General features: G+C 41.3%; 1 protein-coding gene across 1 annotated transcript in view; it reads right to left on the reverse strand.

The window, feature by feature from the left end:
- Positions 1–777: 777 nt before the first annotated feature.
- The window catches only part of LOC138852080 (ankyrin-3-like), a gene marked incomplete at its 3' end in the record, with an annotated part of 33211 nt that continues 18580 nt past the window's right edge, over positions 778–15408 (reverse strand). Inside the window, exons 6-22 of the mRNA XM_070081716.1 lie at positions 14508–14678; positions 13986–14110; positions 13000–13093; positions 12581–12792; positions 10986–11108; positions 10525–10662; positions 8735–8821; positions 7980–8156; positions 7710–7862; positions 6944–7144; positions 5412–5618; positions 4988–5132; positions 3923–4131; positions 3427–3507; positions 3082–3198; positions 1672–1878; positions 778–909 (exon numbers count right to left, since the gene is read on the reverse strand). Coding sequence (XP_069937817.1) covers positions 778–909; positions 1672–1878; positions 3082–3198; positions 3427–3507; positions 3923–4131; positions 4988–5132; positions 5412–5618; positions 6944–7144; positions 7710–7862; positions 7980–8156; positions 8735–8821; positions 10525–10662; positions 10986–11108; positions 12581–12792; positions 13000–13093; positions 13986–14110; positions 14508–14678 — 2579 coding nt within the window. The remainder of the gene's footprint in view (positions 910–1671; positions 1879–3081; positions 3199–3426; positions 3508–3922; positions 4132–4987; positions 5133–5411; positions 5619–6943; positions 7145–7709; positions 7863–7979; positions 8157–8734; positions 8822–10524; positions 10663–10985; positions 11109–12580; positions 12793–12999; positions 13094–13985; positions 14111–14507; positions 14679–15408) is intronic.

Consider the following 15408-nt stretch of genomic DNA (forward strand, 5'->3'; position numbering starts at 1 on the left):
TTATTATTATATATATATATATATATATATATATATATATATATATATATATATATATATATATATATATATAAATATATATAATTATTTACATTGTATATTATTGTTATGGTTGTATACAAAAGGATAAAAAGTTTGAGAATGTTTACTGAAACGCAAGGAAAGATACACCGGGAGATGTTTATCTCTCGTGATCCCAAAACAACACATACACTGTGTCCACGTCTCAATTATTTTGTATACGTTTTCTGCCTAAAATCAACCAGAATACTCAGAACTCACTAAGTGGAAGTTATCTTTGTCTAAACAACATATATCCATTTGAGATAAAGTTTGATTTAATCTCATTCCAGAGGTGCTATGTGATCCCTAAGCCTGTGTTGCTTACCTGGGAATTTAATAATGTTTATTTTTCTCTAAATACACTGAGAGTTTAATCACTGTTTTAACTGAAGGATCCTTGATTGATGGTGAGCAAGTAATATGCAGCCTTAACGACCTTCATGTAACCGATGGGATTTAAACCCAATTAAGCAGCTAGACTGAGGGAAGCGCTGGAAACTTACACGTTCAGGCAGAGCAAAAGATTCCATAACCTTGTACATGGCAGGTGACTCTTCTGTGTTTAAAATTCTCCAGCGTCCCCTACATTCACAAACAAGTTCTCTATCTCTCTCTCTCTCTCTCTCTCTCTCTCTCTCTCTCTCTCTCTCTCTCTCTCTCTCTCTCTCTCTCTCTCTCTCTCTCTCTCTCTCTCTCTCTCTCTCTCGTACCTACCTTATCTGAGAGGATGAGGAGTGTGTGGGCGAGTTTGGTGGCCAGGTCTACGGGCGCCGGCGAGAGTAAGATGAATTCCTCCAAGGGCGAGTGATTGTGTTTCTTGCTCATGAGCGTCAGGTCGTGCACGTACTGCAACACACACAGTAGAATACAGAGTGATGCAGGAAAACACTGAACGTTTCAGTATAACCCACTGTACACTAGCAGTGTTGTGTATAGTTCTGTACAATGCTTTAAAACATGGTAAAATGTTTTACTGCGAATCTATTGACTTGTTTACTATGGACAAGCAACTCTTAATGACTTGTTTACCAGTGCCAGGGAATTCTTAATCACTTTACCAGTGGCAGGGACTTAGCCAGGGGCAGGAAACTTTTTATAAAAAAAATTACCAGGCGCATGAAACTTTTATATTTTTTACCAGAGGCAGTGAACTTTTCATTGTTTTATCAGGGGCAGGGAACTTTTAATTATATTTTACCAGGCGCAGGGAACTTTTATATATATTTTTTTACCAGAGGCAGGAAACTTTTAATTATGTTTTTTTTAGCAGGGACAGGGAACTTTTAAATATTTTTTTACCAGAGGCAGGGAACTTTTAATTATTTTTTTATCAATGGTAGGGAACATGTAATTACATTTTTACCAGTGCTAGGGTATCCATAACTACTTAGTTTACCAGTGCTAGGGTATCCATAATAACTTAGTTTACCAGTGCTAGGGCATCCATAATAACTTAGTTTACCAGTGCTAGGGCATCCATAATAACTTTGCACAAGGTCTTCGGTGGACGAAACGTCTTCTCAATCAAACGACATAAACCACATGTTGTATCTCATTAATATACTTATCGGTTTATTCTGCTATTGATGAGTATTCTATCCTTCTAACCTTTTTATCTTCCAGTAGTTTATAGGAGTCGTGTTTCTTGTTGATGAGGTAGTTGTAAACATCGACGTGCTCACTGGCCACAGCAAAGGTGATCGGTGTCTTCCCTTCCACCGACTTGTCTTCGGGAGACGCACCTGCCTCTACTAGTAGTTTTACTACTTCCAGGTGGCCTGCACGAGCGCAGTAGTGGAGGGGCGTCAAACCGTCCTGTGAGCGAGACAGAAGGAGGAAGTTTTATTCCGAAGGGGTATGGTAGTTTTTGAAGATGAGGGAGGGATAATATAAGCTGTATCTCCATGGGGAGATTAAATGATGTGTGCGTAATGTAGTGGGAGTAAGTGTGATATATATACCTCTTAGTTGTGGTGACGTGGGAGAACATACTATGGTGGTATGTTAGGAAAGTGTTGCATTGGTTATATTGCCGGGTCACCGGATGGAAAAGACCCGGTCCAGGACCCGTCCTGGTGAACCTACCCGACCTGTAAGATGCTTAGTTTTGACGCTGAGTCCTCTTTACTAATTTCCCTCTTGATGATGGTTTTAATTTTCTCAGAGTGAACCCACCTTTATCTGTAGTGGTTATTGTGGTGGTGACTGGAGAAAGTGGGTGCTTCAGTTTTCATGGAGTGTGGATGGAAGAGGATGCAGTTGCTAGAGAATGTGGAAGATTATGTAGCTGTGGATTTGAAAGAGACTGACTGTGTTTTTTTTACGAGAAGTAGGTGGAATTTTCCTCTTAACTATATCAGTCGTCTCCCACCAAGGTAAGGTGACCCAAACAGAGGAAACAGTAACTATCATTCCTTCAGTAGCTGTCTGGCCAGCAGTGCGCAGACATCACGATTCAAATGACCCTTTGAAATGTATCAGCCCAAGAGTGCAGGCACTGTACTTCACTCCTCCAGGACTCCAGTTAGGCTAACCAGTGTCCTTGAATGCCTTCATTAATGTTACCTTGCTCACACTTCAACAGCACACGTTAAATCCCTAAAATCACTTGCGCCACTCACCCCGGTCTAGTGCGCTCACATATGCCTGTTTTATGCTCCAGCCCCTACCACTTAATTAAAACCTCCTTTACACCCTCTGTCTGACACTTCCTGAGATGACCATTAATTCTTTCCTTCCACCTCGGATATCTATTTATATATACATATATATATATATATATATATATATATATATATATATATGTGTGTGTGTGTGTGTGTATGTATAGACCCACTTAATCATCCTATTCTGCTCAATAATCATTCTCACAGTAATGAAGATAAGACATAGGCTCAGACCAAGTTTGTTTTCATTACAATGGTTCGTTCTGTGTGAAGTTTTAGCCGTCTGTATTATGTTTTTGCACCTGCTCTCTCAGTAATTTTGCATCTAGCTCAACATTACGAAAACACTTACTCGATCCTTGGACCCTAGCTCGGCCCCTTGGCCCATGAGGAGGGCCACCAGGTGATAGTGACCGTGCATGGCAGCTAGATGAAGGCCAGTCCTGCCACGCTTGTCCATTTTGGCGACCTGACCAGGAAGAGACAAGTGAAACATGGATAAAAATTTTAATTTTATACCAGATTATCGACTAGTGTATACAAGCGTGTACGAATATACCAGATCTAAAATAAATACATTGAAATACCGAAGGAAATAGAGAGAGAGAGAGAGAGAGAGAGAGAGAGAGAGAGAGAGAGAGAGAGAGAGAGAGAGAGAGAGAGAGAGAGAGAGAGAGAGAGAATGGCAAGCACTGACCTGCTTCGTGGACTTAGAGAGGAGGAGACCGACAACTGAGGTATGGCCACCTATGCACGCTAAGTGGAGTGGGATGTAGCCCTGTGGGAGGGACACAAGTCGTGGTGATAAAACTCTTCCAGAGGAAACTGTGGCACACGCAAACATCTGATTTTTTTTTTTTTGCCACATTGGCTGTGTTCCACAGGGATTGGTTGACCCAGAGATGGAAAGAAATTCACCAACATTCACTCAGTAGTTGTCTTGCTAGAAGTGTGCGGACGTTGCAATTCAAATGACTCTGAACTGAAGCATCTTCACTCCCTTGGATTGCAAGCACTACTTTCCATCTCCAGTACTCAAATCTGCCTAGCAGGTTTCCTTGAATCCATGATTGTTACCTTGCTCACACTCCAACAGCATGTTAACTCCCCCCTCCAAATCATAATTCTTTGAGGAAATACGTATAGGAAATCAGAAAAAAATGGAAAATGTATCTGCTGCATTTGACACTTACATTGAGTCTAGAGGTGACGTCAGGCTGCACCCCAGGGATGTTGAAGAGGATCCTGACCACGCCCTCGTTGCCTTCATGGGCGGCCAAGTGGAGGGGCGTGAGGTCGGCCTCTGCCCCCAGGTCCGGCAAAAAGGGTCGCCCACCGCTCAGGATGGGTGGCTCAGACTTGATGGTAGCAGGGATGTGTGAGAGAAGCTCCCGTACGATCTCTGGATGAACGAAGATAAACGGATCAAGTTTTCATATCCATGAGTGTTGTGAATCATCTTGGGATCTACAACACAGCAACTGTTGTGATTTAGGCGAATATATTTTTATTGGCTTGCCCAAGCAGGCAGGCCAATAAAGGAATAAAGAACACAGGAGAACAAAACTTGCAGCGGTCTCTGCTACCATGACCCTCCATAGTGTCATCGTCTAATTTTTTTTCATGTGTTCTTAGTTTCCCTAAACTGGTCATCCAAAGACAAAGACATATCAGTATTTGCTCTTGTTGAATAAACTAACAAGAGGACTGTAATAGGCCTACTGGCTCATGCTAGGCAGATCCTACCAACACCATTCCCTCTAATGTATTTTCTAACCTACTTTTGATGCTATCTAAATAGTTTATCCCATCCATCTACAACTTTACTGGCAAATCAGTGCTCTTTTATATGTGTTCTAAACTTCAGAGTTATTGCATGTACTTCTTTTCGAGTTTTTATGATGGTAATTTACTAGTAATAGTAAATACTGGAACGAACACCTTGAAGCTGATGAAGTCATAGTGGAATTCTTGACGATATCTTCATCACTTAGTCATCCAGCTGAAAGATTTCATTACATCATGTGTGAAATCTTTCGTAAATAGTACAGTATACGACAGGAAAACATGACAAGCTTTTGTTTATTGAGAATCGAGAAGTCGCACATAGCTGATGTACCTAATACTGTTGACATAAAGGGGTCAATTTCTCTTGTTGACTTTTGGTTCATGATTCCGTCACTACAGTCTTTTTATTTACACAACTACTTGAAAAAAAAATCATGCCTTGCCTCGACGTGTCCATTACCACAGCTGACCTGTCTGGCCGTAGTGGGCAGCGACGTGAAGAGCGTAGAGACCCAGCTTCTTGCTGGTGATCCTCAGGCTGGTGACTTCTCTTAGTGTGTCCAGCACCTGGATGTGGCCATACCTGGCTGCCAGATGAACAGCAGTGAACCCTACCTGTAAACAAATCCCATAAGTATTGTACTAACATCGTTCCACAACACAAATATTACATCAGTGCTCTTGGATACTGACTGTCAGTACACACAAATATTATATCATTATCGTTCCATAATTGTCAACAAACGCTAAATAAATCATACTTGCGAATAGACGAAACAAATATAAGCACTAACATTGATTCCCATGTGGAAAATATTACTTAGCAAAGTATACTAACATAACCTACATCAGTTATTACATTGCCTCTTTCGTGAATAAACATTACGAACGTACTCCGTTCTCGGCCTTAGGCGAGGCGCCGTTTTCGATGAGGAACTTGACAAGGTTGGCGTGACCTCCCTCAGCAGCCAGGTGTAAGGTAGTAGACTCCCCGACACGGTTCTTGCCGTTGATGACAACGCCTCTGTTGTGTCGCATAAGTTCTCTCACCACGTCGACAGACCCCTGCAGCGCTGCGATGTGGGCGCACGTGTTACCATCCTGGTGGTGGAGAAGGTGGTAGCGAGGGCAGTAATTGAAATAGCGGAAGAGACGATGGTAAATATAATAACAGAGAAGAACGGAGGGTTGAGGAGCATCTTTAGTGGCAATACAGGGATAGCCTGGTGGCTAACACTCTCGCTTCACACGGCGAGGGCCTGGGTTCGATTCCCAGCCGGAGTAGAAACATTGGACGTGTTTCTTTCCACCTGTTGTCTATGTTCCCCATCAGTAAAATGGGTACCTGGGTGTTAGTCGACTGGTGTGGGTCGCATCCTGGGACACTGACCTAATTTGCCCGAAATGAGGAGCATAACAAGGGAGTTTCTATATAGTAGAATGTCATTTTTGTCAGCTAGGACTATATACCTTGTACATGTACTTGTAGTAAATAAAGATATTATTATTATTATTATTATTATTATTATTATTATTATATTCTTGAGAGTTGCATATTTACGCCACGATGATTATACCAACAGGATTTCTATACTTCCCGAGTAAGGTTATAAAGACAGTGTTGATAAATAACTAATATGTAATGAACTCTTGTAATCTGTTGAAGAGGATCCCAGAAGGGGGTCGAAATATACAGATCAATCAATCTCCTAAGTTTCTGTCCCCATGTGGGTTATTATTGAGCACAATGTTGATAAATGAGACTCTTGCGTTACATTTGGATATTTTTATTCTGGAAACGTTTCGCCAGTCAGTAACTTCTTCAGTCCAAAAGAAATATTTCCAGAATAGATACCCAAATGTTGCACAAGTGTCTCATTTATCAACCTGTCGGTTTTATAAACCATTTATCCAAACGAATAAAGACATTTCGCTCAAGGTAGAACTGTATTTAAAAAGTCATTTCTAATACGTGGGCTAGTCGTGGATTTAAAATAAGATGTTTTAATTATAAGTATATTAAATCTATAGTGGTGGTAGTTGTAGCATTTGGTTTGTCGTGGAAAAATGTGAAACTTTCACCTGATTCGGATCTTAGTTATAAAATGAACCTGTGGAATTAAGCTTTGGGTCATTTTACCAAGGCTTTCCGCTGGCTTTCCTCTCCGCCCTATAACAAATGAAGATCACATCACAAGGTAGTAGATGTAGCCAATAGACAAAAGAAAGGGTCAGCACATGTCAGTGTTCTTATGTATTATTGTGTTAATGTATGCTAGGTATATCGCTCTTTTGAAAGGGATGAAAGCTTAGTTCTGGCAGGACAACGGATGCTTAACCAGTCGGAAGACGCTTGTGTTTCCTGACGACTAAATCACCGCCACAACCTCCACCCCATGACACCACGAAGTGCAATAATCTCGCACCTTATCTGCTGTAGTGACCAACTCTGGTGAGGTCTTGAGGAAGAGTTTCACTACTTCAGAGTTGTTGCGCATAGCGGCAACGTGAACGGCCTTCTGCCCTGCGTCAGTAGTAGCGTTGTAGTCGGCCCCGAGCTGCAGCAGTGTGTCGCACACTTCTAGCTGGTTCTCCTCTGCTGCCAGGTGCAGCGGCGTCTGTTTCGTCTGTAGTAACATCAAGATGATGAGTCCAAGGGTAAAAGAGGTCACAATAATATGGCAGCAACATTTCACAACTTTTCCAACAACCGGGAATGAAAAATCGACGAAATTTCGGTTATTAGTGAACCATTATAATCCTCAAGGCTGGTAACTGCAATTACTAATATCTGTCAATTAAAATCTTCATAAATTTTTCATCTGGGTTCTGAAGTTGAAGTGAAACAATCAGAGGAATCAGAAAATAACAAAAGTGGTGACAACATTATGATAAAAGCATTAAGAATTCAAGAGGAGAATAATAAGAGAAGATTATTAGTATTATTATTATTATTATGGGCCATAATAATTCATGTTGAAATCTAAACCCATGTTGGTTATTAAGGTAAATACTAAGGCATTAATTTTTATCTGAAGCCCTAAACCCTTTTGGTCCCTCAGTCCAATGAATAATGGAGGTGTCATCCTCCGTCTCCCAAGAGCGAGTCAGGGAGCCTCTCGGAAGGAATATAGACTCGCCAAGGTGAGGGTTTTTCCAGGGCAAGGGGTTTCTTTCTGGGCATAGACTCACCAGGGTGAGGGCTTCCTTCTGGGCGTGGTGTCTGGTAATGAGGGCTCGCACTAGATCGTTGCACCCCTTCATGGCTGCTAGGTGAAGCGCCGTCAAGCCGGACATACTTCGAGCGTTGACGAAAGCCTTATGTGTCAACAGAGCGTCGCACACCTGAGGAAGGGAGACCATGGAAGATGATGTCGAAGTGCCATATTCATCAGGTCTCTATCCCAGCATTCGCCATCTCTCTATACCGGCATTCACCACACCAGCATCCATGGGACTCACCAACTTGTAGCCGCGTTCAGCGGCCAGGTGAAGAGCGGCCTTGCCTTCGCTGTCGAACACGTCCACTCTGGCGTGGTGGTCGAGCAACGTAGAGACGATCCCTTCGTGACCGTTCTCGGCAGCGTTCAACAGCGGCGACCAACCTTTGGATGACTGCATGTTCACTAGCTTCTGAACCTGTTGAGGGGAAGTAAACGTCTGAATGACTAAATATTCTGGTCTTGTTATAGAAAAGCTGGCAATTGATTGGAAATATTAAGACAAAAAAAAATGTTTATACACTTTACACGAAAACATGATGAGAGAGACATTTTTACGAATTTATGGAGAAAAGTCAGATTTTTGAGGAAGCTTTTGCAGCATTAGGCTCAAATGTCAAAATTACTTAAATATATTTTATGCAGCACTGTAGCTCACATTCTGGCAAAGAAAATGCTGAAAAAATTATAAAGAGGTTAGTAACTTTAAATAAGAAACAATGAGAACATCATGACGGCCCAAAACATGGTGTTAGTTTCCTCTTATTTTTTTTTTTAACTTTTCTCTAGGATATTGAATTCTGTACCACTGTCTTGTACTAACATTGTCCTGTGGTACTAATCTTGTCCAGTGGTACTAACCTTGACTTGTGGTACTAACTTTCCCCTGTGGTACTAACCTTGCCTTGTAGTACTAACCTTCCCCTATGCCATAGTTACCTTACCCTGTGTTACTAAACTTATCCTGTGCTACTAACCTTCCCCAGTGGTACTAACCTTATCCTGGGCAGCGAACTGAAGCATCTCGTCCAGGACAGCCTCGTTCCCCGACGTAGCCACGTAGTGGATCGGCGTCTCAGACGTCTGTAACGGAGCAAAACCTGTTTTAGTCCTGTTTCAAGATTTCTGTAAAAATTGAGTTAGCAAGTTTAATTTGTCCAGGTGCTGGAGCTTTCTCTCCTTTCTTAATTCATATATTATGGGTTCCTAACTCTACATGCACTGCAGTATGACCCTGATATAAGATAAGAAATAGAAGTGGAAAATAATTTGGATTGGGCTAAGTGGTAGTAGGTTAAATAATTTTTTTTTAAAGAGTTGAAGTTTTTTGGATTTATTTAAATGCAAATACAATATTCATTGAATTTATTCTTAAGAATGTAGAATTGGAAGTAAGTTTAAAGCACAGCAAAATGTAACTATGAACTTTTTATATATATTATCTCTCTCTATAAATGTACGTACTGACGTGTTAAATTTTCTTTAGGAAGTCAATGACATTACTATCTAATGCAATTCCCAATATAAACATTTTTAAGTTAATTAAATCACGAGCAGAGAGCTTAGCATTCATCTGGGTATGGTATGGCAAAGGGTAACCCTTTGTCACTACTTATTTCATTGTTCTCCTTTCAGTTCACTCTCATGATCTTTGCACACAATTCATCAATTGTTACCTTATTTACGTTATACATATGCTGCTTTTACGGTATCGTGACCAATCAGACTAATTCGGCGTACCTAACTGAATAACGTAAAGAAATTCCTGTTAAGTATGAAGGCGAGGTTCTGGTACCATGCTCTTCTGACATGTAATCCACGAGAATTGAACACATGTTAGCACTACGAATGCTGACAGTCTCCTGATAATGGTGACTGGTTATAGAGGTGTGTGTGTGTGTGTATGCTAGGTGTATGAGTATGCATGTGTGTGTGTGTGTGTGTGTGTGTGTGTGTGTGTGTGTGTGTGTGTGTGTGTGTTTGTGTTTAAGAGTGTGTATTGATTCTGACATACATTTTGAGAAGATTATTGTGCCTGGCAATATAGGACCTCACAACATGTGTATAAACTAATTACAGAACTCAATCTTCAGGGCGTAATATTTCTTGAACCCAGCGTAAATAATTACATCTTTTCCAGCAAAAAATGTTTGCTCGTTGCTTTTCATTACAGAAAATCATGAGTCTCTTGAGACTTGATCAAGCGGGCACCAAGAGGTACTTACTTGAACATAATTTTAGTGCTAATGGAATTATGCAGAGGGGAGGGTCAAACCAGACTGTGTTATTAGGGATTATCTCACTTCCAGCTGAAGAGTGAGCAGAGGATCGAGCCTCCATCACTTCCTCAAACGAATGATCCATCAGAGTCCTTCTCAAAAAAAAATCGTAGTAGGTTATTTAGCTAACAATGGAAGCAACCTGAGTTTGGTTTTCCTGGGCGAGACGGGACTCAAATGCGAGTGTCTACTGCTAATGTTAACTTAGCTGTAAACAGATACCTAGGAATTAGTTGACTGCTTTGGGTCACATCCTGTTGGAAGAGGATCAAAGGACCCCAAAAGAAATAGGCCACACAGTTGACTTTTGTCTAGATTATCCTTGGCTTTTGACTCGCTGACAATACGAAGTACATCTTCAAAGTGAAAACAAGTGAGAGATTTTGACGCAGGAGGAGATGATACCACGAACATCCGCAAGGAAACTCATTCGGAATATTTTTACATGACTCGAAGAATATTAGAAATGTCACGAGAAACATCTTTGTTGTTTAAGGAGTCAGTTACCTTGCTGGTAGCGACCATGAGATGAGCGCCGTTGGTGAGCAGGAGGTTGGCCATTTCCCGGTCTTCACCGGCCTTGTACGTAGCGTTCTTCTTGTTGACTCGGCCAGCGTAGTGCAGCGCCGTCTCTCCCAGGTTATTCTGCAGCAGAATCGCGTTTAGTGATGAAGTTTCGGAAAGCCTTAATAAAGTTATTTTTAAGGAGGGGGGGGGAGGGAAGCGAGAGGCACACAACTGCACAAATGACCTGATCTTGGAATAATTTGCCAAAACCAAGTCGCCCATCAGGAATATAGCCTCATCATGCAGGATATCCACTTTACAGAAAACCCAATTAACAGAAAGAACCCACTTTGCCATGCACAGTTTCGAAGACGCCCACCTTCCAGAGGATACACATTACATTAAAGTCACTTCAATAAAAAATACTTCACAGTGGTACACTCACAATCTCTGAGACTTACTTTAGAATTGACCATTTTAGCGACGGCGTCCTTGCCACTCTTCTTGAGGACGTGATCGATCAACATCTTAGCGGCCTCAACTCTACAAGACGAGCAAGCTAAATGCAACGGTGTCTCTCCAGTCTGGTGGTGGTGGTAATGGCAAGATTAACACATAGATCTTCAGCTAGAATATTATAATATTCTCCTGTAAAGGAGCAAGTTAAATATTATGGACGGAATTCAGTTGGGTACTTCCTTTGTGAGCTCCAGGATGGCCTTAAAAATAAGTTAAACACTCGTATGTTTAAAAACAAAAAATCGGAATTGTCAAACTTTGCCTACATTTCTTTGTTTTTTTGACGGCTACCCAAAGGCTCACAAAAATATTCCCATGAGAATCATCGTACCTAACAAGATAATTCTCTTATAAACAGCTAAATGATTTAGTAATTAACTTTCAACGCTTTTTTTGGGTGCGGGTGGGGGGAGTAAATTCTTGAGTACACATATCTATTTGCAAGATTTCATCGACAAAATAAAACACAACGCAATTCAAAAGACTTGTCCAGCTCGTACAAAAGAAAAAAGTCAGGCAAGAGCCAATACTAGTTACTATATTATTATTATTATAATCAAGGGGGGAAGCGCTAAACCCGGAGGATTATACAGCGCCTGGGGGGGGGGGGATGTGGAAGGCATTCAGGCTTAATTCGGGGAACTGGAGCACAGATCCAATTCCCTAAATCAAGAGCCCCTCACCAACATCAAGGAACCTTCCTTATATATATATATGGAAAGATAAAAGCAGCGTGAGAGATTCTATACCTGTTTATATATATATATATACTGTAGCTAATATACAAACTCAACAGGTAATAAAAATATATATGCAGACGACATATATATATATATATATATATATATGTCGTGCAGAATATGTAAAACTGGTCAATTAGCAAGAACTCATTTAAAATTAAGTCCTTTCTAAAATGTTCTCTTATACGTTTAAAGATATATTTTTTTCATTAATGCTAATGTAAATTTTTTTAATTTTGCACCAAAAGAATCTTAGAAAACTTACCTAACCTTATTATAGCAGGAACAATTTATTTTAGCCTAACCCAACTAAATATATTTTAGATTTGTTTACAAACACAGTGAAATATATTTTTTTCGTTAGGTTCAGAATGATTTTGGCGAAATTATTGCATACACAAATTTTTGCTTGTCCTATATGGCAAGATGAGCGTTGCTATTTAAGCCAAGATCGCAAATTCTGCCTATTCGGCACAACATATATATATGTACTTAATTTGGGTACTCCACTTGACCTAGTTGTTGAACCTGGATAACATCATATGACTTACGTAAGATACCCTTGTATACTAACGTGTGCCAACTGCCTAACAAGGCAGGCAAAATTGCAACCCTGGAGAATATACAGAGAACTTTCACTGCAAGTATAAGTACAATAAAACACCTCAATTACTGGGAACGGTTCAAGTCCCTTGAACTGCACTCCTTGGAACGAAATTTTCCCTGTACACTTTTCAGTTTAGACAAAAATGCACACAGACAACGCTCCTTAACCCAAGAGAGCTAGAAAGGCACACCTTAGACTGAAGGAAAGGCTTGGCACTATCGTCCTCAAGAAGCAGCTGGAGAGTCTTCAGGTTGCCGTGGTAGGCAGCAAGATGGAGCGGCGTCTGACCGTCGTCTTTGGGAAGGTTAGCGTCGGCGCCGGACTTGAGGAGCATCTCTGCACACTTCTCCCCATCTTTGACTTTGGCAGCCAGATGAAGAGCAGACTCCCTGCCAGAACCACCTGCGTGAGATGGAGATGCCTCAGCATCACAGGTCTCTTGGCTGAAAAGTATAGAGTTTCTAGCTACAAGGAAAAGTGAGGATCGAATCTCGACCCTGCCTGGAGCTTCATAATATATATAATGTAGTTTATTATGGGTGAAAATTCGGCCTACCGTCCTGAGCCTTCAGGAGCGCACCACCACCTTCAAGACTGACAAGTACTGACCTTGCATGGTAAGGTCGGCACCGTGGCCCAGAAGAGCTTCAACCATTGCAGGTTTCCCAGCATTGACAGCTATGTGCAGGGCTGAATAGCCATCCTGAGGGGGCAGAAGGAAAAGGATAAGTGTAGAGGGAGGGGGAAAGGAGGGAGGAGGGAGAGGTTAGAGGGGTGGAAGGATAGATAAGAAGTATGGAGGAATGGGTGAGAGGTGTGAAGGGAGGGATGAGCAGTAAAGGTAGGAGTGAGAAAGGGCGTAGCTAGATCTGAAAGGTGTCTGAGAAGGGGTGAAGGGTGTGCAAGAAATTTGAGATGTGGAGGAAGATTTAATAAGTGGGGGAAGGGAAATATATATAGGAGGAGGAGTGTGAAGTTTGGAGAAAGAAATGAGACGTGCGGAGGGAGGAGTGAGAGAAGCGGAGGAGTAATGAGAGTAAACATGTATTAAAGACTTTCTTGCTTAAATACTAACCGAACACAAGAATGACAAGAAACAGTAGACAGACACAGAAGACAACTATAAAACAACACTTAAAAACCCTCTTAGAATATTACTATATAATAGCCATTTGCTTATTAAATCAGATATGGAACCTGGCTCTAACAAGCCAGGTGATGCTCCCCCTCTTCACAAAGTACTGATACAGACCTTAATCAGATGACGACCCTCACTAGCACGTTAAGGAATGACTTTGTGTGTACAAGCTAGTTGTACAATTGCTAACCATTACAAACGCTCGGCCGGTTAGGGGTCATCACCTGATGATGACCCGTATCAGGAGAGAGACACTTCTCTTTCCTGACAGAACACACTACCAGAACTCGAATAATAATTAACCTCATTCTTACGTGATCTTGATAGGTATCTTACGTGCTGAAAATAAGAGGCATCACAATACTAGATGCTATAGACTGCGGGTAGAGTAGTGAAATTTGTCTTAGTTACGACCTTAGTTTTTATTTTGGAATGAGAGAGAAAAGTTGGGTCTCACGTTGGTAGTTACGTCGACGTGTTCACCCTTGTGAAGGATTGCGTTGACCACACCCACATGACCTCGCTGGGCTGCTGTATGTATGCACCTGGCGCCGCTTCTGTTTGGCATATGTAGCGGCACACCTGTAAGGGACCACAACACCTAGGTGTTAGGAAAACACAGGTGTAATAACATTATTTAGGTGCTGTGCTGGTGCAACTGAAAACTTAAATTATATTACTGACTAATGTAACTACATAAAGGTAATCACCTGAGAGTACTCTGTTCACTAATTTTCACTAAGTACATACTTAGTACATATTAGTATACGCTAGGAAAACGAATTAATCATGAATGTCTGAATGTTAGTATAGACAAAAGTTAGCATTAACTATAGAAATGACTTAAGATTTAACCAAGTATTCACCTCTCTCTCTCTCTCTCTCTCTCTCTCTCTCTCTCTCTCTCTCTCTCTCTCTCTCTCTCTCTCTCTCTCTCTCTCTCTCTCTCTCTCTCTCTCTCTCTCCCCCAATCACCCACCTTTTCTGAGGAAGGCCATAACAGTGTCTGGGTGTCCGTGCAGGCTGGCTATGTGTACTAGAGTTGAGCCGTCCTTAGTACGGTCCATTACGGAGGCCTTGTATTTCTCCGCCAGCAGGTCGACGACGGGCGTAAAGCCGTTCTCAGCCGCTACGTGGATGGGTGTGCGGTCTGTGGTCGGGGGGAAGAGGGTGAAGGGGTAAGGAGACCGAGGTAGAGTTAGTGGGCGTGGAGGAGTGACTTTAGGGAAGAGGGAGAAGGCCGTACATATGTAAGAAAGCAAGTAAATGTACGGTAGATTATTATTATTATTATTATTATTATTATTATTATTAATTATTGATAACTCAAGTATAATGAACACTTGTCAATGCTCAATAATAATTCAAAGGGAAATATACACTCTGAAATTTAATTGATATGTATATTTCGATCTCTTTCTGGGATCCTCTTCAGCAGAAGAGGATCCCAAAAGGGGATCGAAATATACAGATCATATATATATTTGTGTGTGTGTGTGTGTGTGTTTACTCTCCTGCTTATATTTGCAAGGGTTGAACTTCAGCTTCCGGTCCTGCCTCGCAAGCTATGAAGAAGGTTGAAGCCATATACTGAGTCTATCTCCGCTTCCTCTGTCCCTGGCTAGTACCACTCCCTCGCTAAACTGAAAACACTGTTCACAATGTCACTCAAGCTTATTTGATCATTTAAGTACCGTTTGTGATCCCCGTTCTGCTTCGCGTATTTAAAAATACATTCTATACTGGCAATGACTATGAGTATCTTTTACGATGTGACCGTATCTCTCCTGTTTTCCAGGTCCTCAAACGCTTCTAATATCGAAAACTTCAGTTTATGCAGCCATTCCTAGTAATTCGTAATTCGTGGATACTTGTACTTG

The sequence above is a fragment of the Cherax quadricarinatus genome, unplaced genomic scaffold (assembly GCF_038502225.1).
Source record: "Cherax quadricarinatus isolate ZL_2023a unplaced genomic scaffold, ASM3850222v1 Contig3785, whole genome shotgun sequence".
NCBI lineage: Eukaryota > Metazoa > Arthropoda > Malacostraca > Decapoda > Parastacidae > Cherax > Cherax quadricarinatus.